The 27,967-nt window shown below is 46.7% G+C and overlaps 1 protein-coding gene across 2 annotated transcripts; it reads right to left on the reverse strand.

Annotated features, from left to right (window-relative positions):
* Nucleotides 1–788: 788 nt before the first annotated feature.
* Nucleotides 789–27,348, reverse strand: ACKR3 (atypical chemokine receptor 3). 2 transcript variants are annotated; one of them, XM_075607346.1, is made up of 2 exons: nucleotides 27,209–27,348; nucleotides 789–2,805 (listed from the first exon to the last, which is right to left on the reverse strand). In XM_075607346.1, the coding sequence occupies exon 2, from the start codon at nucleotides 2,785–2,787 to the stop codon at nucleotides 1,666–1,668; it is 1,122 nt and encodes a 373-aa protein (XP_075463461.1). In that variant the 5' UTR covers nucleotides 2,788–2,805; nucleotides 27,209–27,348; the 3' UTR covers nucleotides 789–1,665. The 2 variants fall into 2 exon arrangements, with proteins under 2 accessions (XP_075463461.1, XP_075463460.1); XM_075607345.1 differs by lacking the exon at nucleotides 27,209–27,348 and adding an exon at nucleotides 13,357–13,437.
* Between the last annotated feature and the right edge of the window lie 619 nt (nucleotides 27,349–27,967).

Here is a 27,967-nt window from a genome sequence, read left to right on the forward strand (position 1 = left end):
GAACCGGCATCAAATGACGCTGCAGGGTCATGTGATGCCGCGTTGCCCAAAGCCAAGGTCAGTTAGAGGCCTCACGCACTCCCCGGCATTTAATTTAAATGCTTTGAGGAAGAGCACAGGGGCCTCTGTAACCAACGTGCCCCCCCCCCCCCAAAAAAAAAAATCTTGCGCCCCCGCATGGAAGGGATGGCTTACTTCACAGTACTTGACACCTGTGTTTCTTACTGATCTACTTAGCTAGTATTAATATACACCGCTGTCTTCTCTCCTTATTTTCCCTTTTGTAAATATATTTCACTGCATATATCCGGTCCACTGGCCAGAGGACGTCCATCTTTTGTGTTTTCCAGTTTCTTGGAGGTACGTGCAAATCCTTCGAGGACTCCGGCAGCGGGACTGGACATTGTTCTTCTGGGACTATACAAAACTGGGATTTTTTTACCAGGACTATCTACTGGGACTATACACCCATCTGTGTGTTACTATTTGGATTTTTATCACGGTTATATATCAATGTCCTTTTGATATTTAGGGGGTTCGCGCGCTTCCTTTTTTCGTCTTAGATAACTGCTCTTTGCGCCATGTCTCTTTCCCTCCTCTTTGTCTCTCTCCTCATCCCACTCATCCCTGTCTCTCTCCTTCCCCAGAGACACCCCAGTGGAACCTTCGCTCGTGTCTTCCTTACAGAATGAAGGGTCTCCTCCAGCAGGGTTCTATTCGGTTGTTTCTATATTCTCATAAACAGCTTCAGCTTCTAATTGTCGTCATGAACACACAGCAGCTAGCAATGGAAGGGTTTGTACAAAGCTTTAATAAGTAACAAAGCTCTCAGTAAATATCAAAACCATCAAAGGAAAGTACAAAACAAGTCACCATTTCCATTATCATGTAACATATCACAGAAACACTTCAAAAATATAGATATTATATATATATAGATATGTATATTTGAATTTCAAATACAAAGGTACTGCCAGTTAAAAGTCGGCTTTTAAATACAATAAGCTATATAAAAATATATACGGGCTTTAGAAAAGGCGTTTTATATTACATATTATACACAGGCAGAGGTTAACACACAATATTTATAAGCTGGGCTGTAGGGTTAATACCCTATGGGGTTTTGTTACCTCATTCACTGGGAGGTTGCCAGTTCTGTATAGTGTTCTGTATAATTGCCTGATCTGTCTTTTATATATACATGTGGGTTTTGTCAGGTAGACACAGGGAGAGCCATGCTCTTTTTCCCCTTACACCATTATATGGTTATGAAGGGGGCAAAATTTAGGTCAGTGCCCTTTTTCAATAGGGAAGTGGGTAAGTTAAAAACTAGTGTCAGTGCCTACAGTGCGATGTATATCCCCTTTTAGAGTACAATTTAGGGGCAGCTGTTTGGAGACATGATAAGTAATATCCATTATCTGTGTCCCAACCAATCAGATGTTTTGATTCAGCCCTCCTGGAAGATTTGGTTCGTGGCTAATGAATAAATTGGGGAACTGCCAACAGTATGAGTCAAGCTGCATCCCTGGGCAGGACGGCTTCTGTTCCAGCTGCCAATGCTGGCAGTGGTATAGATGATCCACTTTGGTCCCAGATACCCAGTCTGTACTCGCATGGGAATGGGGGGAGGGAAGAGGCAGCCAACACAGGTTTGGTTATCCCTCACTTTGGAGTTTGATCCACGGCTGAATACTCTGCCTCGGACACCCTGGAGGTGTCGATAAGCTTGGTGAGCCCAGTCTTGGAAGAGTAGCGGAAGATGAACGCTTTCATGAGTTCGTAGCGGTAGCTTCGGTGGATGAAGCTGTACAGGATGGGGTTGATGCAGCAATGAAGGAGAGAGAAGCACTGGGTAATGTGGAGGGCGGCATAGAGGAAAGTATCCAGGTGGCAGCTGAATGGGAGCAGTTGCAGGAAGTACATGACGTCCAGCATGACCATGGCATGATATGGCAGCCAACAGACCATGAAGACCACCACATAGGAGACAATAAGCCTCCCGCTGATGCTTCGGTCCTGGTCCACAGAGGAAGAGGAGGAAGAGGAAGATGAGGAGAGAGTCCGAGCCAGCAGGTAATAGAAGATGGCAATGATTGGGAAGGGAATAATGAAGCCCAACACGATGGAAAGAATCTCCATCCCCAGTAGCCACTCCCTGAATGTGTCCTCAGGGTACATAGAACGACAGTAGGTCTCATTGGTGACCGGGGAGGACACGGTTTTCAGATAGTATGTGTCGGGCAGGGAGACAGCGAAGGCCACAAGCCAGATGAGGACACAGATCAGCCGGCGTATCACTTTTCTCCGGCGCTGGCCAGCGGCACCGCGCAATGACACAGAAACATAGCGGTCAATGCTCATGCAGGTAAGGAAGAAGATGCTGCTGTAAAGGTTGATGGAGAAGACCAGGTGGGTTACTTTGCAGGTCATCTCACCCATTGGCCACTGGTTGTGCTGGACCAAGGACACCACCCAGACGGGCAGCGTGAGGAGGACACAAAGGTCTGCCACAGCCAGGTTGAAGATGTACAGGTGAGTCTCGTAGCCGGTGCTCTTGGTTTGGAGGTTGAGCCAGATGACTACAGAGTTGGCCACAAGCCCCAGTACGAAGATGAAGATGTAGACGATGGCGAGGGTGTAGAGCAGAGCACTCTTGTTCAGGGTGTTGGGGCAGGATAGGGACTCCAGGAGGATGCAGTCACCATTGGCACAGCTGGAGTTGAGATCGCTGGAGTTGGTGCTCTCCAAGTAATCCATAATGGCTGCAAACTCAACGCCGCTCATTGAGGCAGAGTATAGAACCTGTAAAGCAGAAACAAGACACATGGTCAGAGGAAATTAGTGAGATTTACCGGTCCTACTGAGTACCAAATATTTTTACTAGGTCTCTGCAAGACGTCTATGTAGCTGTATCCTGGGTATTTTCTGCATTAGAGCACCAGTACACCTGCACTACACAAAACACTTTATACATGTGATACTTTTCATACATTCCTGGTGCAATATACTTGCTATGGGCTATGGCAGGGGTGGGTAATTAGTTTGGCTGGAGGGCCAATTGGCAAGCTTTAGTAAGCTTTTCGAGGGACCCACTTAATGTTTAATTCACATTAAGTGAATGGCCCGTGAAGCTTACCAAAGCTCCCCTCCTCACCATCTTATCCCCCCTCACATTCCCCTTCTCTCTCTCTATCCCCCTCTCACTCTTTCCCCTTGTCGCTCATTCTTCTCCCCCCTCACTTCTCCCCTCTCACACGCCCCTTCTCTCTCACTCTTCCCCCCTCCCCCCTCTCTCTCTATCCCCCTCTCACTCTTCTCCCTTCTCTCACACTCCCCTTCTCTCTTTCTTCTCCTCCCATCCCAGGCCCTACCTGTAGTTGCGCCTGACACAGCTCCTTACATGGCGCCAGGAGCCCACCCAGGCGGTAATTCTGGAAGTTGGGCATGACTTATGGTCGGTCCTAACTTCCATGATAGGACCACCTGAGTGGGCTCCCGGCGCTGTGTTGCCTCTGCCATCCGCACCATAGGTAGGGCCCGGGGAACAGGCAACCCCACCGCGGGCTGGAAACGGATGTACTTTGCCCCTCCCTGGGCTAGGGGGAGTATTTAGCTCCTGTTTTGTATAACAGACCTCAAAATATATAACAGTGAGGTCAATACATAAACTTTCAGCCTCCTTTGACCCTACTGACCCAGAGTAAAATACAGCTGAGCTTCACCGCCCAGAGCATTGGGACTCTGAGAATGCAACATTTGTATTTGACATACAGCAAATGAATATATCTCACATAATGTGAGAACATTCACGTGTCCCAGGCCGGCCTGCACATTTCACATGTCAAATTCACCCAGATTCCAATAGTCACATGAAGATATGGATACAAATATATACACGAACAGACCTGTACATCATGCAATGATACATACACTCACACACACGTGAAAGGGTAAAATTATAGACACAAATGAGCAATGAAGTATGTACAGAGACACACAAAGGAACAGATACAGGAATATATGCACACATGAAACAAAGAAAAAGATAGATATACACATAGACACAAACATACAAGTATTTACATAGAGATATACAAATATGCAGATATTTACACACACACACACACACACAAATATATAGATATATACATACAGAGACATACAAATATGCACATATACACACAAACACAAATATACAGATATACAGACACACATAGATACAGATATCTACACACATACAGATATATACACAAAAATATGCAAGTACAAACACACACATTTACACAGAGATACTCACAAAGACGCACACAATCCTCGCCCTGTCCTCTCTCAGGTCTGTCACCTCAGGCTGAGATCAAAGAGTGACAATATGTGAAAAGCAGAACCTCCCCACCTCCTATCACCACCAGGAATTTACAGCTGTCCCCGCTGGCTGAGGATCAGGATCACGCTGACAATGTATGCAGCGCTCAACCAAACATTTACACAGGGGCAGCCACTGAGCATAAACTACACAAGCACCAGGCTCTCCTCACCATGAATGGGGTGGGACGGGAGAGGCAGAGAGGCCGTGTGCAGCTCACCGAGACCAGCTTGGGGTCACGTATAAAACGGCACTTATTAATGTCGCCGCTCAACTCCTATCAGGAAGAAATCCATCGGACCGCAATGGGATTCTGCTCCTTAGATAAATCTGGTGCTGTTTTTCGCCCCAGCCTATCTTTGGTAAAGAGACCCCCACACTGTATCTACGGGTTAACCCCCCACAGGAGACACCAGGCTGGAGGTGCACAGCGGGCGGAGTGGCTGTGAGGTTAACCCAGGCGGCTGTTACAGGGGGGCAGGAAATCGTCCTGAAATGACCTCAGTTCTGCTTTTCTTTTTACGTGTGCCCTTTGATGACTGAATTACCCTTAACCACATGTGCATCAGCTCTGATTCCCTCCCCCAGTAACAAGAAACACATGTGGGACACACAGAGCAAGTGTGAGGATGGAGGGAGGTGCATGTCACACACAGGTTACTAAGGGGTTAACATGTGTATGGTCCTTGGGTGTTAAACGCTGTATAAATGACCTAATTCCCACTCAGCAGACTGTGACAGTGACCTGATTCTCCCTCTCTGGCTGTGACAGTGACCTGATTCTCCCTCTCTGGCTGTGACACTGTCCTAAATCTGTCTCTCTCCCTCCCTCCAGAATCACATTAAGCCTCACATACCAATTAGTTAAACTGATTTTCAACCCCCTCACTCACCATTCAGTGGTCTGTGAGCCTTATTCTATAAAATGCTATAGCTCCGATCAAGCACTACTGCACAGAAAGCTCTACTGAGTGGAATATTTCTTTGATACATCCGGAACAGTTATGTGTCTCAGCACAGCTATATCCCCTCATTATATTACTGCTTAATATCGCAATAAGGGTCACTGAATTAATGTGTCCTTTTCTAGAACCAGCACCAACAATGTTATTAATAATAACAACAACAACAGAACAATAACTGTTATATATGTCTTATTCCACTTCCAATGTAATTTACTAATAAAGCTAAGAAAATGCATACAGCCACCTCTGAGGTGGAATCCTGGAAGCACATTTTGGAGATGTAAGCCACCCCATATTGTCCAATTCCAGCGACATGGTCAAAGCTCTAGTCGTCATATTGATCCTGCAGGAGCACAGATTCATTTCGGGTTGTGGTATTTTGTTGGGAGAAGCAAAGAGATTCCCTTTATATGAGGGTATAGATGTGGGTTCAGAGCTTTCCCAGTCTCAGGTGTACATACCTATTTTGGTATTTTATGTGTAATCTCATTAACTTAAGGACCCAACAGTTGTATGTTACCCTGCAGTGGAAGGGACAGAATAAATATGTCGTGGGAATAATATGAAGAGTCCCAGCTTTCCTCTGGACAGAGCCGTATGGTAACAGAACAGTAAGAGATAAGCATGAATGTAATAGTTTGGTTTTCTATGCAGTGCTGCTGCAATGCCCCTGCCCCAAAGAGCTCACAATCTAATTCTTTACTAGTGAATCACCAGGACAGTAAGTTCTCAATGTCGCACAGAGCGTGCCCCAGCAGTTCCAGCTCTATGTATAACTATAGCTGGGACATTCCCAGGGAAGCTCCATCAGCCATAGGGTATTTATAAGTGATGGGATGATACAATGTATCAGTGTGAGGTGCGTCTCCTGATCCATAGCCCCGGCCACAGAAACCCGTACACACCCAGCTCCGTGTGTTCAGAGGATTAGGACATGAAAGGGGGATGTGCGTAATGGGATCGGCAGGGGCTGTGGCATGCTGAAAGCCTCAGATTAAGGGGGGGATTGTCTGCAGCATCATCTCTGTGCACATACAATGGGAAGAGACCCCCACCCCACACACAGACAATTGTCCATTAGGACCGCAGCTATAAAAGGTGATTCGTCTAATTAAAGATCCTTGTCTGATTGAGCAGGGTGATTACATCATATCAAAGGCAGCAAAAAGAGCACTCGCATACTATACTGCTCACCCACAACAGCATGGGCCTCTGGTTGAATCAATAAAGGAGCAACTCTGTGGTTTAGCTATGGGTAAACAGTAAGGGTACGTGAAGTATTGTTAATAATGGGAACTGGCTTTTATGTAGTCTATGTGCATTGAAAAGTAGAAAAAAAATCATTCTAATGAAACTTTCGATTTTCCAAAGTAACGCTGCTCTCTGTCCCCACACACAGGGGCGGATAGTAATGCTGCTCTCTGTCCCCACACCCAGGGGCGGATAGTAATGCTGCTCTCTGTCCCCACACACTGTCCCCACACACAGGGGCGGGTAGTAATGCTGCTCTCTGTTCCCACACCGAGGGGCGGATAGTAATGCTGCTCTCTGTCCCCACACACAGGGGCGGATAGTAATGCTGCTCTCTGTCCCCACACACGGGGGCGGGTAGTAATGCTGCTCTCTGTCCCCACACACAGGGGCGGATAGTAATGCTGCTCTCTGTCCCCACACACAGGGGCGGATAGTAATGCTGCTCTCTGTCCCCACACACAGGGGCGGATAGTAATGCTGCTCTCTGTCCCCACACACAGGGGCGGATAGTAATGCTGCTCTCTGTCCCCACACACAGGGGCGGATAGTAATGCTGCTCTCTGTCCCCACACACAGGGGCGGATAGTAATGCTGCTCTCTGTCCCCACACACAGGGGCGGATAGTAATGCTGCTCTCTGTCCCCACACACAGGGGCGGATAGTAATGCTGCTCTCTGTCCCCACACACAGGGGCAGATAGTAATGCTGCTCTCTGTCCCCACACACAGGGGCGGATAGTAATGCTGCTCTCTGTCCCCACACACAGGGGCAGATAGTAATGCTGCTCTCTGTCCCCACACACAGGGGCGGATAGTAATGCTGCTCTCTGTCCCCACACACAGGGGCGGATAGTAATGCTGCTCTCTGTCCCCACACACAGGGGCGGATAGTAATGCTGCTCTCTGTCCCCACACACAGGGGCGGATAGTAATGCTGCTCTCTGTCCCCACACACAGGGGCGGATAGTAATGCTGCTCTCTGTCCCCACACACAGGGGCGGATAGTAATGCTGCTCTCTGTCCCCACACACAGGGGCGGATAGTAATGCTGCTCTCTGTCCCCACACACAGGGGCGGATAGTAATGCTGCTCTCTGTCCCCACACACAGGGGCGGATAGTAATGCTGCTCTCTGTCCCCACACACAGGGGCGGATTGTAATGCTGCTCTCTGTCCCCACACCCAAGGGCGGATAGTAATGCTGCTCTCTGTCCCCACACACTGTCCCCACACACAGGGGCGGGTAGTAATGCTGCTCTCTGTTCCCACACCGAGGGGCGGATAGTAATGCTGCTCTCTGTCCCCACACACAGGGGCGGATAGTAATGCTGCTCTCTGTCCCCACACACGGGGGCGGGTAGTAATGCTGCTCTCTGTCCCCACACACAGGGGCGGATAGTAATGCTGCTCTCTGTCCCCACACACAGGGGCGGATAGTAACGCTGCTCTCTGTCCCCACACACAGGGGCGGATAGTAATGCTGCTCTCTGTCCCCACACACGGGGGCGGGTAGTAACGCTGCTCTCTGTCCCCACACACAGGGGCGGATAGTAATGCTGTTCTCTGTCCCCACACACAGGGGCGGATAGTAATGCTGCTCTCTGTCCCCACACACAGGGGCGGATAGTAATGCTGCTCTCTGTCCCCACACACAGGGGCGGGTAGTAATGCTGCTCTCTGTCCCCACACACAGGGGCGGATAGTAATGCTGCTCTCTGTCCCCACACACAGGGGCAGATAGTAATGCTGCTCTCTGTCCCCACACACAGGGGCGGATAGTAATGCTGCTCTCTGTCCCCACACACGGGGGCGGATAGTAATGCTGCTCTCTGTCCCCACACACGGGGGCGGATAGTAATGCTGCTCTCTGTCCCCACACACAGGGGCGGGTAGTAATGCTGCTCTCTGTCCCCACACACAGGGGCGGATAGTAATGCTGCTCTCTGTCCCCACACACAGGGGCGGATAGTAATGCTGCTCTCTGTCCCCACACACAGGGGCGGATAGTAATGCTGCTCTCTGTCCCCACACACGGGGGCGGATAGTAATGCTGCTCTCTGTCCCCACACACGGGGGCGGATAGTAATGCTGCTCTCTGTCCCCACACACAGGGGCGGGTAGTAATGCTACTCTCTGTCCCCACACACAGGGGTGGATAGTAATGCTGCTCTCTGTCCCCACACACGGGGGCGGATAGTAATGCTGCTCTCTGTCCCCACACACAGGGGCGGATAGTAATGCTGCTCTCTGTCCCCACACCCAGGGGCGGATAGTAATGCTGCTCTCTGTCCCCACACACAGGGGCGGATAGTAACGCTGCTCTCTGTCCCCACACACAGGGGCGGATAGTAATGCTGCTCTCTGTCCCCACACACGGGGGCGGGTAGTAATGCTGCTCTCTGTTCCCACACCGAGGGGCGGATAGTAATGCTGCTCTCTGTCCCCACACACAGGGGCGGATAGTAATGCTGCTCTCTGTCCCCACACACGGGGGCGGGTAGTAATGCTGCTCTCTGTCCCCACACACAGGGGCGGATAGTAATGCTGCTCTCTGTCCCCACACACAGGGGCGGATAGTAACGCTGCTCTCTGTCCCCACACACAGGGGCGGATAGTAATGCTGCTCTCTGTCCCCACACACGGGGGCGGGTAGTAACGCTGCTCTCTGTCCCCACACACGGGCGGATAGTAATGCTGCTCTCTGTCCCCACACACGGGGGCGGATAGTAATGCTGCTCTCTGTCCCCACACACGGGGGCGGGTAGTAATGCTGCTCTCTGTCCCCACACACAGGGGCGGATAGTAATGCTGCTCTCTGTCCCCACACACAGGGGCGGATAGTAATGCTGCTCTCTGTCCCCACACACAGGGGCGGATAGTAACGCTGCTCTCTGTCCCCACACACAGGGGCGGATAGTAATGCTGGTCTCTGTCCCCACACACGGGGGCGGATAGTAATGCTGCTCTCTGTCCCCACACACGGGGGCGGATAGTAATGCTGCTCTCTGTCCCCACACACGGGGGCGGGTAGTAATGCTGCTCTCTGTCCCCACACACAGGGGCGGATAGTAATGCTGCTCTCTGTCCCCACACACAGGGGCGGATAGTAACGCTGCTCTCTGTCCCCACACACAGGGGCGGATAGTAATGCTGCTCTCTGTCCCCACACACAGGGGCGGATAGTAATGCTGCTCTCTGTCCCCACACACGGGGGCGGATAGTAATGCTGCTCTCTGTCCCCACACACAGGGGCGGATAGTAATGCTGCTCTCTGTCCCCACACCCAGGGGCGGATAGTAATGCTGCTCTCTGTCCCCACACACTGTCCCCACACACAGGGGCGGGTAGTAATGCTGCTCTCTGTTCCCACACCGAGGGGCGGATAGTAATGCTGCTCTCTGTCCCCACACACAGGGGCGGATAGTAATGCTGCTCTCTGTCCCCACACACAGGGGCGGGTAGTAATGCTGCTCTCTGTTCCCAAACCGAGGGGCGGATAGTAATGCTGCTCTCTGTCCCCACACACGGGGGCGGGTAGTAATGCTGCTCTCTGTCCCCACACACAGGGGCGGGTAGTAATGCTGCTCTCTGTCCCCACACACGGGGGCGGATAGTAATGCTGCTCTCTGTCCCCACACACAGGGGCGGGTAGTAATGCTACTCTCTGTCCCCACACCCAGGGGCGGGTTGGAGGCAGAGAAGGGCCCGGGCGGCATCTGTCTTACCGGCCCTCCTCCCACGACAGTGTCACGTGACGTTGCGTTGTCCTGGCGACGCATTGCCATGTGACAGCAAATTGCCATGGCAACGCGTCACCATGTGACGTTGGGTGGCCATGACAACGCGACGCTGCAGGAGGAAATGACCCTCCGGTAAGAGACACTTACAGAGGGGGCCCGCGCACTCCCACGGCAACCAGTTTCATTGTTGTGGGGTAGAGCGTGGGGGGCTTCTGTAACCACCATGAAGCCCCCCTCTAGTTTAGGTATGAAAGTCAAACCGCACTCATGCTTCCTAGATGAGATCTTGAAGTAGATCAACTCTCCCCTCTTGCTGCTGCTGTGATGTGAAGGCGCCCCTCCTCCACTGATGGCTTTCGTAGGAAGACTCCGACGTCAGATGATAATAAAAGAAAAACACAGAAGCGCACCACGGGTTAAGAAATATGTAATACACAGTTAGTATAATAACAAGTAAAAACTTACATATCAGAATATGTAAGTCCAGTAGCGGCCAGTGCATGGAGATTGGGTCCAAGTGAGTTGGTAGGCGCAGGAGGTATTTGCTGGAACTCGCAGATCAGTCCCGCGCGCTGGGGCTGACTTGCCCGGCAAAACTCAGTTCTTACTTCCGGGTTGCGGCTTGTCGCAAGACCCGTATGGAGTAGCCCTCCAATCGCCTGTGTACTTCACGTCCCACTCGAGCGAGCAGGTAGAAACAGCTCAAAGCTTCGTAGGAGAACTGGGACTAGTGCAGCCAAACGTCTGGACACAAACATGCACTGTGTGAACTCCGCAACGCGTTTCACACAATTCAGTGCTTCATCGCCTACTACCCCCTCTAGTTTAGTATCCAAGGCAGCACCGGACCTTGGACCCAACGGCCCACCGGGCATTTGCCCTGTTTCCCGGCGGCCCAATCCAGCCCAGCGAGCACACCTTAACCATTGCAGCTCAGGCACTGGCCTCTGAAGTGGGAGACCTTTGTATGAGGACCAGCGGTTAGCTCTGTGCCTCTTCGGCTCAGGGTTTCGGGGCGAGTACAATGGTGTGAACGCACAGCACTGCATACACTACCAGGTGCTTCTTGGAGAAAAAAAAATGGTCTCAGCTATTCATCCGAATGATGCCCGTTTAGTAACTTCTCTGTGGAGCTGTGGGATTTCCTCCGGCTGGAAACAGGCAGACGAAAAGCAACATCTGGGTTTGGGAGGGAACGAAACTCAGTGCCATTCTCCAAGGATGAGCGAGGGGGCGAGGGAGGAATGTCACAGCGGCCCTTCAAAGACCCTGGCCTGACGCGATGCCATTCTACGGGCTGATCGTTCTGCTTTCCAGAGGGGACCGCGACAAACCTTACAGCTTCTCATGGACTTTCCCCTGCCAGAGGCTGGCAAAGAATTCCTCACCCGGTACTCAGAACACAAACAGGAGCATTCATACAGGCCTCTCTGACACAGGCGGATGTGCCCGCAGGCCTCTCTGAGACAGGCGGATGTGCCCGCAGGCCTGTCTGACACAGGCGGATGTGCCCGCAGGCCTGTCTGACACAGGCGGATGTCCCCGCAGGCCTCTCTGACACAGGCGGAAGTGCCCGCAGGCCTCTCTGAGACAGGCGGAAGTGCCCGCAGGCCTCTCTGACACAGGCGGATGTCCCCGCAGGCCTCTCTGACACAGGCGGATGTGCCTGCAGGCCTCTCTGAGACAGGCGGATGTCCCCGCAGGCCTCTCTGACACAGGCGGATGTGCCCGCAGGCCTCTCTGACACAGGCGGAAGTGCCCGCAGGCCTCTCTGACACAGGCGGAAGTGCCCGCAGGCCTCTCTGACACAGGCGGATGTGCCCGCAGGCCTCTCTGACACAGGCGAAAGAGCCCGCAGGCCTCTCTGACACAGGCGGAAGTGCCCGCAGGCCTCTCTGACACAGGCAGATGTGCCCGCAGGCCTCTCTGACACAGGCGGAAGTGCCCGCAAGAGGCATTTTGATTTGCAGGGTTGAAGGAGATCTAACAGGGAATGAGCTTCATGCTTGGTTCAAATCCCAGGGTCAAACTCCTTGTGACCTTGTGCAAGTCACTATCTCCCCGTGTGTCCGGCAGCAAAATTAGATGGTAAGCTCTTCAGGGCAGGGAATAATTTGGCCCAGCACAGCTCAGTCAGAGCACTATAAGACAGAAATATATTATTACTATTACATGCAATCATGGGAGCTGTGAGCCGTGCGTAAGGCTGCGATATTGCAGACTCACAACGTACGCCGCGATCGCGCTGCAGCGGGGGTCCATGCTTCCGGACTGGACCTCCCGCAGCGTTAATCCGTCCGGGCCACGGTCGTCGCGGTCGGGGGACCACGAGCTGCCTCGGCAAGAAAAACAGTTAGTGTGGTTACATCTGTAAGGCTGCGCTGCTGGGGAGAAGAAGCAGGGAGTCCTCGCAGTGCAGCCACGTCTCTGCTCTGTGTACAAGGCAAATGGAAATACCGAGCTAGGATTTGTTTCCATGCTGGTGTACGGGGGTCGCATGTTTTAGCAATGGCAAGAAGGTCCAAGGCAGGGCAAGTGTATTGTCTGGTAACGCAACTGCTGCAGCCCTTTAACTCCTTCAGTGCCCTGCACAGCATCATGGAGGGTGGCACCCGATGCAAGCTGAACATCATAGGGTTTCGCTTGTTTCCATGGGGGTGTTTATGATCAGCGCTCAACAGCAGAGCTGATTGCAAACTAGATGGACAGGGGCCACGGTGGTGACAAGGCCCTTTGGCCCTGAAGAGTGTTCTGACCGATTGTTTTACTGACTTTAAAGCGATCGCTCCTTGTCCTTTCCAACTCTGTTTTTATCTATTAAATCTGACACTCTGTTCTAGAGATATGTGTTTGAAATATTAAGTATCTGGGAGGTTAAAATGGAGCTCTCCCCACAGCCCCGTGAAGTCCACAGGTTACCATGGTACCATCAGACCCTAGAGATGTAAAAAAAAATGATGATGTTTAACACTATATAAGTTTTTGTCTCTAAAGAGCAGGACATACTCGGGGGGGGGGGGGTTAGATACTCACATGGTATGATTTAAACGGATATAGGCTCCTGGGGGGGATAGCTGCTTTAAGACAATACAGGTCACAATTGCCATTGGTATTCTGGACAAAGGGAAAGCCTGCCAAGGTGAGATCTTAAACCTCCCAGCAGAAAAGGAGACTGCGCTCGTCTGTTCTCTCCTGGATATCTCTGTTTATCCACCTCTCCCCCGCAGCTCCCAAATCCTCCGGCGATCACCCGGGACAACAGTCAGAAATACAATAAAGTTGGAGCGCAGAGAGAAAAGGGTGGTGTTAGACAAAATCACTTTAATGGGTAAAATAACATTTAAAACTTACAATTAGTAAAGCTGCATCGCCCATGGGGTTCCCAAGCCTGTCCTCACTAACACTGCCTCCCTCGGCAGTGTCCTAATGCGAGTCGCTGCCCTGCTACAACCCGGAAGTAGAAGTCCAATACAGGGCTCTCTCGCGAGATCACTACTCAGGAAGTGCTGGCTCTGGCTGGATAATAGAAATGAACCCCCGATAGGCTATAGATACCACTCTCCAAGATCGAGTGTGTACCCTATATTCTATGCAACCCCTCAACGCGTTTCGCGCGATCTTGCGCTTCGTCAGGAGGTAGTATACATCTCAGGGGGCTGCCTTATATAGGCCACCACTCCCCTAATCATGCTAAATCTCATACACTTGTGCATACTTGTTACAATGAATAATTAATGATCCTGTGATTAGACAAATACTCTCAACATGACATACATAACAACAAATCAATATTATCTTATACATTCGATTTAAAACTTTTCCCCTAAAATTTACTTTCAAATTACTGTAAATGTTCCCTAAAATACTCCCTAACTTGTACATAGATCCTTAGATCATTCACCTGCTAATCAGCATGTTGGAATTGCCTACTCTAATAAAACTTGATCTAGTTATAGATCACTAAACATGTTTTATATTACAGTTTATATATAAAATATCTTTATTCTCTTTCACCTATTTAAAAATTAATTAAAAAGTACCAACTAGAATTTTAAAAACCGTTCAATTTAAAAACCATTATTTTACTTGTTATAAAATTAGTGTCCATATAGCTATCTCAGGAAGGGATTTAACTCTATCATATCATTCAGACCATCAGGCATTTTACTTTTGAGTGTGTATATCCAAAATTGTTCGCGTTGGAGTAACTTTAAATCTCTATTCCCTTTTCTAATGTCTTTTTGGACTATCTCTAAACCTCTAAACCTTAGACCTTCAGGTAACCCATTGTGGTAATGTAAGAAATGTAGGGACAGATTGTGTACTTTTTTGCCATGTTCCACATTGCGTTTGGCGTTTCTAATACCGTTCACATGTTCGCCAATTCGCACTTTTAGTGGTCTTATAGTTTTCCCAACGTAACATTTATTGCATGGACATGTAATAATGTACACTATAAAATTTGTTTGACATGTAATAAAATCTTTAATTTTATATTCTGACCCTGTTTGTTGATTCACAAAGACCTTATCAGTGGACATGTATGGGCACATTACACATTTCCCACATTTGAAATTACCCAAAGGTTTCGTCAAAAAGTGTGTTTGCTTTAAAACTTTAGATCCCTTTAAAAAACTAGGGGCCAAAATATTTTTTAAATTTTGTGCCTTCCTAAAAATAACCTTTGGTTTATCCTTAAGTTTTTTGCCTAGAATGGGATCCATTTTTAACACCTCCCAATGTTTGTTCACCAAGTGTCTAATTTTGGATTCCTGTTTACAAAAGTCTGTTATAAACATAGGTGTTGTGTCATTACTATCGGATCTCACTTTTCTTTGTGGTGCTAGTAGTGTGTTTCTGGGTCTATTTTCACTTTTGATAAAGGATTTCTGTATTAGATCTTTATCATAACCTTTCTCTATAAAGCGCTGTCTTAAAATGTTAGATTGTTCATTGAAATCCTTAGGTTCTGAACAATTTCGTTTCACCCGCAAAAATTGCCCATATGGTATATTATTGAGCCAATTTACAGAGTGATTGCTACTAAAGTCTAGATAAGAGTTAGCATCCACCTTCTTAAAAAAAGTTTTGGTAACTATACGGTTGCCTACAGCTTTTAGATTAAGGTCCAGAAAATTGATTTCTACAGAATTGGTATCTCCACTTAGAACAATATTTCTATCATTTTTATTTAAGAATGCAATGAATTTATCTAGTAAATCTTTAGTTCCAGACCAGATAATTAGAATATCGTCTATATACCTGCCATAATAAACCAGATATTGACGAAACTCATTATTAATCCACACAAAATCTTCTTCCCATTTGCCCATGAATAGCCCCGCATAGTTTGGGGCAAAGCGGGTACCCATAGCTGTTCCATTTACTTGGATAAAATATTCACCCTCAAACAGGAAATAGTTATGTTGTAGAATGAACATGATGCTATCTACAATAAACTCCTGTTGTATGCTTGATAGCGTGTTATCGTTATACAAGAAATGCGACACCGCCCTGGTCCCCAAACCATGTTCAATGCATGTATATAAAGAACTTACATCTAATGTTGCCCAAATAAAGTGCTCCTCCCACTGGATCTTGTCCATTTCATTTAGGACTGCCCTACTGTCTTTAATGTAGGATGGAAGGGCCATAGTAATTGGTGCCAAGAAGGTATCTACATATTTCGACAGATTAGCAGTTAGGGAATTTATACCCGATATAATAGGTCGTCCAGGAGGGTTATTCAATGTTTTGTGGATTTTTGGGATATGATATAGTATAGGTACTCGTGGATGGCTATTATAGACATATTGGAATTCTTGGGAACTTAGAATGCCTCTCTCTTTTGCATCCCTTAGAAATCTATCTAGATATCCCAAATATTCATTTGTTGGATCTGTCCCTAGTTTCTGATATGATATTTTATCATTGAGGAGTCTATAGGCCTCACCTATATAGTCTTCGCGATTTTGTAGCACTGTACCGCCCCCTTTATCCGCTTGGCGTATAATTAATTGCCTATTTTCGTTTAGACTTTTTATAGCTTCCCTTTCATTGCGGGTAAGGTTGTCATTGGCCATGTAGTATCGATTGTTGTTACATAGTGTTCGAATCTCCTGTTCTACTAATTTGCCAAATAGTTCTATGTATGGCCCTTTTGATTCATGGGGATAAAAAACAGATTTAGGTTTTAGACCTGTATGTACAGTGTTTTTCCCCAGGTCACTTTCCTCATATAAACTTAGCAGGTTATGGTAGGTATTTTCGATTTCAAATGAGGCATCGTTATTAGATGTGTGGGGGTTGGTTTCATTAGGAGATGTACCACTAACATTATTGTGATTATCATTGATTTCAAATAGATCAATCCATTCACTTTCGTTGTTCCAATCACTAGGTGTGTCCCCCCTAAGTGATGGGGTTAAATCTTGGTCGGGGACTGGATCTCCCTCATTTAACCTGGACTCATCTCTCAAAACCTCCCTCCTCATATCATTGTTTGTCTGAAATTTAGCATAATGCCTTTTTAAAGTCAATTTCCTGACAAATTTCTGCAAATCTACATATAGGTTAAACTCATTTGGCCTGTTTATAGGTGAAAAGGATAACCCTTTTTGGAGGACACTCAGTTGGGATCTTGTGAGTTTAAACCTAGATAGGTTATAGATCCCTTTGTTTTTTAGCATATCCTCTGTAATATCACTGTCCATGAGCTGGTTTATTCCCTTATTCCTTTTGCTCCTACCGCCCCTAACACCTCTCTTTCCCTTCCTCCTCTCAACCATGGTAGTAGGCCCGGAGATTTGGTGGGCAATAATTGTTTGGGTATCGCCCCCATCTCTAGATGGGATCCTCTCCCTAAAAAAGGAACTGAAGTTGAGGTAGATGGATTAGGGGAAAAGGGTGAGGTGGAGGGTCGAGAGAGGGCTCTTGATGTGTTTGTGACATCTAGTTCTATATTCTGCTCCACTAACTCCCCTAATGTTTGAAAGGCATTCGAGATAGGAATGGGTTGGATATCAGGAAGGCAATTCGCCACTATATGTGTTCCCCCTCTTTTGTCCACAGTTCTCCACTGGTAGGGAGCAGATGGACCTATGTATTTTCCAATCTGTGCTGTGTCTAGCCCCTTAGGAATATATTTGTTTTTATTATTACTTTTCTTTTTATTGTTATTCTTATTCTTCCTTTTATATTTCTTGTTAGTTGTATTAGTTAAATTAGTCTGAGGCTCACAGTTAGTGTTGCTCTGCATAGGACCTCCCTTTTCCCCTGGAATCCCTATATCTATCAGCGTTTGCGATGGGACTATATTTTGTACCTCTAGCTGCTCATGATTATTACACGCTGTGGCAAAGAATTCCTCATACGGATCCTCTTGATTGCCTACCTTATTTTGATTTGTATTTTTGGCCCAATTGTATTGTTTGTTATTTACATAATCCATTTTATCCCTTATATATTTCGTCTTCTTATTACTCATTTGTTTGGCCTCATAATCATCTATTCTTTTTTCTAGCTGTTCCTCAAATTTAATCAAATCCTCCTGGTGGATTATAGAAATTATATTTGTTCTTATATTAGTAATTTTATTGTGTAGTTCTTCCAGAGCCACCTCCCGTTCATCAATAAGTAATTCTATAATTTTAAAGGAGCATTCATCCATTATCTCATGCCACTTGTTAAGAAACAAAGCATCTTCACGGCCATAGGTGGGAAGTTTTAACAACCTTAATCCCCTAGGGATCCTCTGAACTTTAACTGCTAGTTCTAAACTGAATTTATCCCACCACAGTTTTGTCTCTAAGGCCATATATTTTTCTAATAGGAGGCATAGCTGATTGACATCCTGTGTATCATTTATAACCTCTGTGTTTTTGCTATCCTGAAAAAATGACTCTGCTTGCTCTCTCCTAGCAATACTATTTTCAAACACCCGAGCCATATCTTACTACTAAAAGTTATCCTGGTTTATCTGTGTTTGTTCCCTAGTGATTGATAAAAAACTACAGATTGCCTAAAAAGTACAGATTGCCTAATTTCTACTAACCAGCAAGTTGTATCTACTTATACCATATAATTTCTACACATAAATTATAAAAAACACACATATACATGAAACAGGTCACAGCATCATCCAAAAGCAAATACTTAATTAGTTCTATATGAAGAACCCACTTCTATAGCCGTTAGTCACCTCTATGGATACTAAGGCATTTAAGATATGTGAACAATGTCTTTGAACAGATAGTCCTGAAGCACAACAGACAGCTGCAATGTCTCGATAAAGATCAAAAAAGTACCAAAGTTCCCAGCAGAAAAGGAGACTGCGCTCGTCTGTTCTCTCCTGGATATCTCTGTTTATCCACCTCTCCCCCGCAGCTCCCAAATCCTCCGGCGATCACCCGGGACAACAGTCAGAAATACAATAAAGTTGGAGCGCAGAGAGAAAAGGGTGGTGTTAGACAAAATCACTTTAATGGGTAAAATAACATTTAAAACTTACAATTAGTAAAGCTGCATCGCCCATGGGGTTCCCAAGCCTGTCCTCACTAACACTGCCTCCCTCGGCAGTGTCCTAATGCGAGTCGCTGCCCTGCTACAACCCGGAAGTAGAAGTCCAATACAGGGCTCTCTCGCGAGATCACTACTCAGGAAGTGCTGGCTCTGGCTGGATAATAGAAATGAACCCCCGATAGGCTATAGATACCACTCTCCAAGATCGAGTGTGTACCCTATATTCTATGCAACCCCTCAACGCGTTTCGCGCGATCTTGCGCTTCGTCAGGAGGTAGTATACATCTCAGGGGGCTGCCTTATATAGGCCACCACTCCCCTAATCATGCTAAATCTCATACACTTGTGCATACTTGTTACAATGAATAATTAATGATCCTGTGATTAGTCAAATACTCTCAACATGACATACATAACAACAAATCAATATTATCTTATACATTCGATTTAAAACTTTTCCCCTAAAATTTACTTTCAAATTACTGTAAATGTTCCCTAAAATACTCCCTAACTTGTACATAGATCCTTAGATCATTCACCTGCTAATCAGCATGTTGGAATTGCCTACTCTAATAAAACTTGATCTAGTTATAGATCACTAAACATGTTTTATATTACAGTTTATATATAAAATATCTTTATTCTCTTTCACCTATTTAAAAATTAATTAAAAAGTACCAACTAGAATTTTAAAAACCGTTCAATTTAAAAACCATTATTTTACTTGTTATAAAATTAGTGTCCATATAGCTATCTCAGGAAGGGATTTAACTCTATCATATCATTCAGACCATCAGGCATTTTACTTTTGAGTGTGTATATCCAAAATTGTTCGCGTTGGAGTAACTTTAAATCTCTATTCCCTTTTCTAATGTCTTTTTGGACTATCTCTAAACCTCTAAACCTTAGACCTTCAGGTAACCCATTGTGGTAATGTAAGAAATGTAGGGACAGATTGTGTACTTTTTTGCCATGTTCCACATTGCGTTTGGCGTTTCTAATACCGTTCACATGTTCGCCAATTCGCACTTTTAGTGGTCTTATAGTTTTCCCAACGTAACATTTATTGCATGGACATGTAATAATGTACACTATAAAATTTGTTTGACATGTAATAAAATCTTTAATTTTATATTCTGACCCTGTTTGTTGATTCACAAAGACCTTATCAGTGGACATGTATGGGCACATTACACATTTCCCACATTTGAAATTACCCAAAGGTTTCGTCAAAAAGTGTGTTTGCTTTAAAACTTTAGATCCCTTTAAAAAACTAGGGGCCAAAATATTTTTTAAAATTTTGTGCCTTCCTAAAAATAACCTTTGGTTTATCCTTAAGTTTTTTGCCTAGAATGGGATCCATTTTTAACACCTCCCAATGTTTGTTCACCAAGTGTCTAATTTTGGATTCCTGTTTACAAAAGTCTGTTATAAACATAGGTGTTGTGTCATTACTATCGGATCTCACTTTTCTTTGTGGTGCTAGTAGTGTGCACAAGTGTATGAGATTTAGCATGATTAGGGGAGTGGTGGCCTATATAAGGCAGCCCCCTGAGATGTATACTACCTCCTGACGAAGCGCAAGATCGCGCGAAACGCGTTGAGGGGTTGCATAGAATATAGGGTACACACTCGATCTTGGAGAGTGGTATCTATAGCCTATCGGGGGTTCATTTCTATTATCCAGCCAGAGCCAGCACTTCCTGAGTAGTGATCTCGCGAGAGAGCCCTGTATTGGACTTCTACTTCCGGGTTGTAGCAGGGCAGCGACTCGCATTAGGACACTGCCGAGGGAGGCAGTGTTAGTGAGGACAGGCTTGGGAACCCCATGGGCGATGCAGCTTTACTAATTGTAAGTTTTAAATGTTATTTTACCCATTAAAGTGATTTTGTCTAACACCACCCTTTTCTCTCTGCGCTCCAACTTTATTGGAGATCTTAAACCTGCAGCAAAGTATGATCAAATTCTGTGTGTTACCTTCAAAAGGGGCCCAGATAAGCAGGTTTATCCAAATTAGATTAGGTAGGGAGGGGGCGGTGATTGTACTGTATCATGAAAGCAGCTCCCTGTGTGTACTATTCAGATTAAACGCTTCCTGGGAATAAGAAATTGCAGTGGAAGTCTTAGCACAAAGGAACAGGGACCTATTTATCACTGCATGGAGTGTCAGGTAAGTGGGGCAATCGCCATCTCCACTTTGCCTGCACACCATGCAGTGTATAGGGGGATATCTGCTCACAGAATGACTCCAGAATCTCCAGTGAATTTTCCAAGCTTTCTGCAGAATTCTGGAGCAAACGTCCCGGTTATTTCGCTTCCTCTTGGGCGTCCGCAACATTCAGAGCAAATCTGTTTTGGGTGCAGAAAAATCAGGCAATTGAAAGCTCTGAAGAGCACCCTTTGTCTGGAAGTCGTGCAATAGGAGATTCTGCACCCCCTTATAATCCAGCGCACCCACACCTACAGCCCCTGTAAATCTCACATCATATCTCTTAAAACTGAAAACTCCTGGGGGAAGGGATTCATTTCTCATAATCTGTGACACACCCATTACTGAGTTGTATGATAATTCCCTGTACAGTGTTACATACATGCTCCGGTCCCATTGCGTACGTTAATGCGGGGTATGCCTGTGTTACATACATGCTCCGGTCCCATTGCATATGTTAATGCGGGGTATGCCTGTGTTACATACATGCTCCGGTCCCATTGCGTATGTTAATGCGGAGTATGCCTGTGTTACATACATGCTCCGGTCCCATTGCGTATGTTAATGCGGGGTATGCCTGTGTTACATACATGCTCCGGTCCCATTGCGTATGTTAATGCGGGGTATGCCTGTGTTACATACATGCTCCGGTCCCATTGCGTATGTTAATGCGGGGTATGCCTGTGTTACATACATGCTCCGGTCCCATTGCGTATGTTAATGCGGGGTATGCCTGTGTTACATACATGCTCCGGTCCCATTGCGTATGTTAATGCGGGGTATGCCTGTGTTACATACATGCTCCGGTCCCATTGCGTATGTTAATGCGGGGTATGCCTGTGTTACATACATGCTCCGGTCCCATTGCGTATGTTAATGCGGGGTATGCCTGTGTTACATACATGCTCCGGTCCCATTGCGTATGTTAATGCGGGGTATGCCTGTGTTACATACATGCTCCGGTCCCATTGCGTATGTTAATGCGGGGTATGCCTGTGTTACATACATGCTCCGGTCCCATTGCGTATGTTAATGCGGGGTATGCCTGTGTTACATACATGCTCTGGTCCCATTGTGTACGTTAATGCGGGGTATGCCTGTGTTACATACATGCTCCGGTCCCATTGCGTATGTTAATGCGGGGTATGCCTGTGTTACATACATGCTCCGGTCCCATTGCGTATGTTAATGCGGGGTATGCCTGTGTTACATACATGCTCCGGTCCCATTGCGTATGTTAATGCGGGGTATGCCTGTGTTACATACATGCTCCGGTCCCATTGCGTATGTTAATGCGGGGTATGCCTGTGTTACATACATGCTCCGGTCCCATTGCGTATGTTAATGCGGGGTATGCCTGTGTTACATACATGCTCCGGTCCCATTGCGTATGTTAATGCGGGGTATGCCTGTGTTACATACATGCTCCGGTCCCATTGCGTATGTTAATGCGGGGTATGCCTGTATTACGAGATCAGGGTTTTTTCGTCAGGAGAGAAAACAGAATATTCATTTTGGAGCTAGTTATGTGGGTCCACAACAGTCAGTTCAAAATAATAGGTCTTGTGTTGGGGTAAACTGAGCAGCTGAGATAACAATATGAACTCCCCATAGCATATGTCCGTTTAGTAGCAAAGAACTCCAATACTTAATTATCAACCATAAATAAAAGAATGTATTGTCATATACACAGGTTACATAGTGATGTGCAGTGTAGAGTTGCATAGGCACAGCCCTACCGTGGGGAGTTTATAATCTAGTTTGTGGGGCGCAGTGACAGTTTTATTTCATTATTATTACTAAATTCAATAATTTATTGTTATTATGCATTATGAAGGGGAGAGGGTGTTCTAATGTTATTTTAACTATTTGCACTGCATGACTGATCCCTAGAGTCTATAGATTGGGTGCACAGGTCTCTTTCAATTACTAAGCAAAAAAGAGAGGTGCAAGCTCAATAGCACTACTTAAAACAGTGTAAGAGTGTAAAATACCAATAATAGTATCCCACAAAGTGTATAACAGTGAAAATAAAAAATAATACAAATCAATGATCACTGCCCTTGAGAAAATGCTGCTCCCAAGCAGGAGTCTGACCCAGTCCAGATACAGAATTGGCAGAAGGTTTCGGGGTGCGATATACATCCAGGGACATAAAATAGAAAATAATAATAGTGCCAGACAGTATACACAATGCACATGGGAAATGGAAAATTCTGTGAATGTTCAACTCACATGTTCCACATGAAGATCAAGCAGTGAGGTTATATAGAGGAACCAACTCAATGAGACGTCCTGATATGCTCTTCTGTTGGGTTAGGGTTCTGCAAGTCCTCGTGCAGGGTTTCTCTCTCCTGACCAGTCCAGGGTACAGTTTCTTCTGGCCAGAGAGATTCAGTTCCCCTGTGATCCCTCCCTTCAGCCACCCAGGGCAAGTCCAGGCAGATGCCCTGGATGGCTGAAGGTATCACAGGGGAACTGAATCTCTCTGGCCAGGAAGGACCTGTACCCTGGACACCTCAGGAGAGAGACCCTGTATGACGACTTGCAGAACCCTAACCCAACAGAAGAGGATATCAGGACGTCTCATTGAGTTGGTTCCTCTATATAACCTCACTGCTTGATCTTCACGTGGAACATGTGAGTTGAACATTCACAGAATTCTCCCATTCACATGTGCATTGTGTATACTGTCTGGCACTATTATTATTTTCTATTTTATGTCCCTGGATGTATATCGCACCCCGAAACCTTCTGCTCTTTCAATTACTACTGGTAGTTTAGGGGTAGCCAACTCCAGTACTCACAGTCCACCAACAGGTTGGGTTTTCAGGATATCCCTGCTTCAGCACAGGTGGTTTAATCAGTGGCTCAGATTGAGCCACCTATGCTGAAGCAGGGATATCCTGAAAACCTGACCGGTTGGTGACCCTTGAGGACTGGAGTTGGCCACTACTGTAGGTAGTTGTTACAATGCTCACTGTGTGTGATGCAAGGAAATCATTTTCAGAGGCGACAGATAGGGAATCCCCAAGCCTCTTCTTCTGGGAGCCCAGCTCCTGCTTTAACACAGCCAAGAAAACAGATATACAGCAAACCATGGCTTTGTTAAATTAATCAGCACACCCATCATATATATATATATATATATATTATTTTTTTTTTACCTGCACAGAATGGAAATACTTTTAATACCAAAAACATAGATTGTAGGTATCTGTTCAGGGACTGTGTCCGTAATAATTCCTATGTGCTGTGTACCTGTAAGGCTGAGTCCCCGCTGGCGCTGAGCGCGCTCATGATGGAGAGCGCTCCAAGCATGAGCGCCGGGTGTCCTGCGTTTACGCGCGCGCGGGGGCATTGCGGGTAGTTGAGCGCGCTGGAAAGTTAAGATTATTTTGTTTACCTAAGCGCCGGTGAGCGTGTGTGCCCGCGCACAGCGTGAGCGGGGACTTACATATATCTATATACGTAAGTAACCGCCGCAAGCGCCCGCCCGCTCAGCGCTAGCGGGAACGCAGCCTAATTGTGAAGCGCTTTTGAGTCCCATTGGGAGAAAAGCCCGATAATAAATAATCAAAACTTTATTTCACATTAAAACACATCCTCTTCTTTAAAGAAAGCAAAGTGTAGTCTTTCACATGAAAAACAAAAAAAGGCTACGGCACTCGCATATTAATAACATCCCCCCCCCCCCCACCTCCCCCCTCCCCACCTCTCGCTGTTATAATTTCCCTCTCTGAAATGTCAAAAAATGCCCTTTAGAAATGTCCCTCCCAGAGACTGGAGGTAATAAGGCACCCTGGGGAGATCTTTATCCTATGCATTCACCTCGCAGAAACCCAGCTGCTCTTCTCTATTCTCCCCCCACCCCCTGCTGTCTTTCTCTGTCACTTCTTTGCCTATTTCTTCTCACTTATTTCTCTCTCCCTCTTCCTCTCTTCCTCTCTCTCTCTCACACTCCTTGATTCCTTCTCTCTCATTTGCTCTGGAGCTTTCCCCCCAGTGCTTTACTTCTGATTACCTTGCCACCCCATTCAACAAGGCTTTGCAGGAGGTGCGGTTTCCGGGGCCCCCAGTCCCTTACTGCTGTAGGTCACCCGGGCTTGTCCTGCAGGTCCCTAAACATTGGTGACAGTGCATGGGGAGAGCAGTTGCACTGTGCTCCAATGCTCACAAAACCAAGGAGCCCGGGCAAGTGATCTATTTTACTGGAGTTACAGGCTCTTTATATATTATTTGTGGTATATGATATAATGTGTATTAGAAAAGGAAACGGGGCAAGTTAAACAGGGCAAAAGACTTGGGCAGAACTTTCACCCTCTGGACATTAACCCTTAAAGTACTCCTTTTTCAGATGTGGCACTGTATATATATATCTCAACACAGTCTATATATCCCATCATACCCTCAGCACTTTATTTATATTTATCAAATGTGTTACCAGGAAGTAATACAGTGAGAGTTACCTCTCGTTTTCATGTATGTCCTGGGCATACAGTTAAGATGACAAATAATACATGGTTACAAATAGATAGTTACATAAGTGCGCAGGGTATACATTATATACAAGACATTGCATGCACAGTTAGAGATAATATATATTATAGGTGTAGATTCCAGGGCTCAGTGATTAACCCCCCAAATTAAAGACAGTGCATTTAATAACACTGCCCACTACCTGCTCTATGGTATAATAAAAGCAAACTGCCCCCACCCCCTGCCTGTGCAAATATTTATGTTCACTCAGACAATGAACACACATCGTTTAACCCCCTCCCTGCTGAAGGGGCCTGCTAAATACAAAACAATGCAACCCCTGCATTGTACACAAGTTGCTGGTGTCTTCAGCACTGAAGTGGTTAAAATCACATCAGGCCTTAAAAAAAAGGTAAAATTCCCTTATATTTACCCTGGAGGAATTTAGACATGTAAGCCCCCCTCACCCCATTCTTAGTTATCACCCATTAGTATGTGTTGTGTTTTAGACTCTCAGTAATAACTCCAGATCATTTGACTCGTGCAAAAAGATTTTGTAACATTCAGACTGATTATGTTGCAGTTCAAACCCCAACAACCCCACTGTATACGTGCAGCCTCACCAGGGGTGCAACGTCACACACATCAGCTGCAGCCTGAACAGGGCAGGAGCACTGCTGACCATCCATCAAATAGGGGTTAGTCACTGGGACCACTTGTTCCCCCCCACCCTGAAACCAACACGCTGCAGGGTGACTGGAGATGTGCGAAATGCTGCTACATATTAAACAGTGCTGGAAGGGTTGATGGTAATGGATACCCCTCACTGGCAGAGAAGGAGTTAAACGTATTCACGGTTTATACCTATTCACATTATATAGGTGGCATGTGCATGGTATATTAGCAGCTGCGTGTCACCAAGCAGGGTAGAAAATTCTCAAAGCTATGGTAAAAAAAACAGCCAGGTACAGACTATTCAATTCTCTTTAATCAGTGTACAGTATTCATCTATATACACACTTATATGCACCCTATATACACACTTATATGCACCCTTTTATACACTATATATACTCCTTCCTGTAATCAATGCATTCATCTACAGTATATACACACTTTTATGCACCCTTATACACTATATATACTCCTTCATGTAATCAATGCTGTGTATGTGCCTACAATATGTGTGTGTGTGTGTGTGTGTGTGTGTGTGTGTGTGTGTGTGTGTGTGTGTGTGTGTGTGTGTGTGTGTGTGTGTGTGTCTCTAATATATATGAGATAGCTACCATATATATGAGAGCTGTGCCTATGAGAGATAGCTGTGCCTATGTGAGAGATAGCTGTGCATATATATGAGAGGTAGCAGTGCATATATATGAGCGATAGCTGTGCCACCTAACCAGAACTATAGAAGGATATCAGCTCCGGAAGGGTATACATCCCTTCACTATAATGAACTCACCTCTTTCTATTCGGATACTATAATAAACTTTGGTATTTTTTTCCCAGTGTGAGTTACATGCTCTTCCAGCACTGAAGTGGTTAATACCGATGACCACTAGGGTCTCTCCCCAAATATAGAAGCCCCTCTTTTGTTCTTGACTCACAGAACAATTAACCCCCCACCGCCCCCAATGCCCTGGCCTCAACAGGGTTAAATGTATCCATTGGCTTACCCTGCTCCTGGATAGGGGTGCCCTGCTCCTGGATTGGGGTGCCCTGGTTCTGGATAGGAGTGCAGTGAGGGTCCTGCGGGCTGCTCTGACACTTCTCTCTGTCCTGTGTCTATATGAGCTTGGAGTCTCTGAGTGTGTGAGCCTCCCTGTCCTGTATATATAGAGGAGCAGCACAGCACCGCCAGGGGGAGGAGGGCACGCTCAGTGTAATACACACACCGCACCTCCCTGGGAAAAGGGAACCAGCCACACATACTGCTACATATGGGAGACTGGGCTAGTGAGGAGGCAGGGAGGGATGTGAGGCTAGTGAGGAGAGGGGAGGCAGGGAGGGATGTGAGGCTAGTGAGAGAGGGGAGGCAGGGAGGCTAGTGAGGAGAGGGGAGGCAGGGAGGGATGTGAGGCTAGTGAGGAGAGGGGAGGCAGGGAGGGATGTGAGGTATGTGAGGAGAGGGGAGGCGGGGAGGGATGTGAGGCTAGTGAGGAGAGGGGAGGCAGGGAGGGATGTGAGGCTAGTGAGGAGAGGGGAGGCAGGGAGGGATGTGAGGTATGTGAGGAGAGGAGAGGGGAGGCAGGGAGGGATGTGAGGCTAGTGAGGAGAGGGGAGGCAGGGAGGGATGTGAGGTATGTGAGGAGAGGGGAGGCAGGGAGGGATGTGAGGCTAGTGAGGAGAGGGGAGGCAGGGAGGGATGTGAGGCTAGTGAGGGGAGGCAGGGAGGGATGTGAGGCTAATGAGGAGAGGGGAGGCAGGGAGGGATG

This window comes from Ascaphus truei, chromosome 7, assembly GCF_040206685.1.
Source record: "Ascaphus truei isolate aAscTru1 chromosome 7, aAscTru1.hap1, whole genome shotgun sequence".
Lineage (NCBI taxonomy): Eukaryota > Metazoa > Chordata > Amphibia > Anura > Ascaphidae > Ascaphus > Ascaphus truei.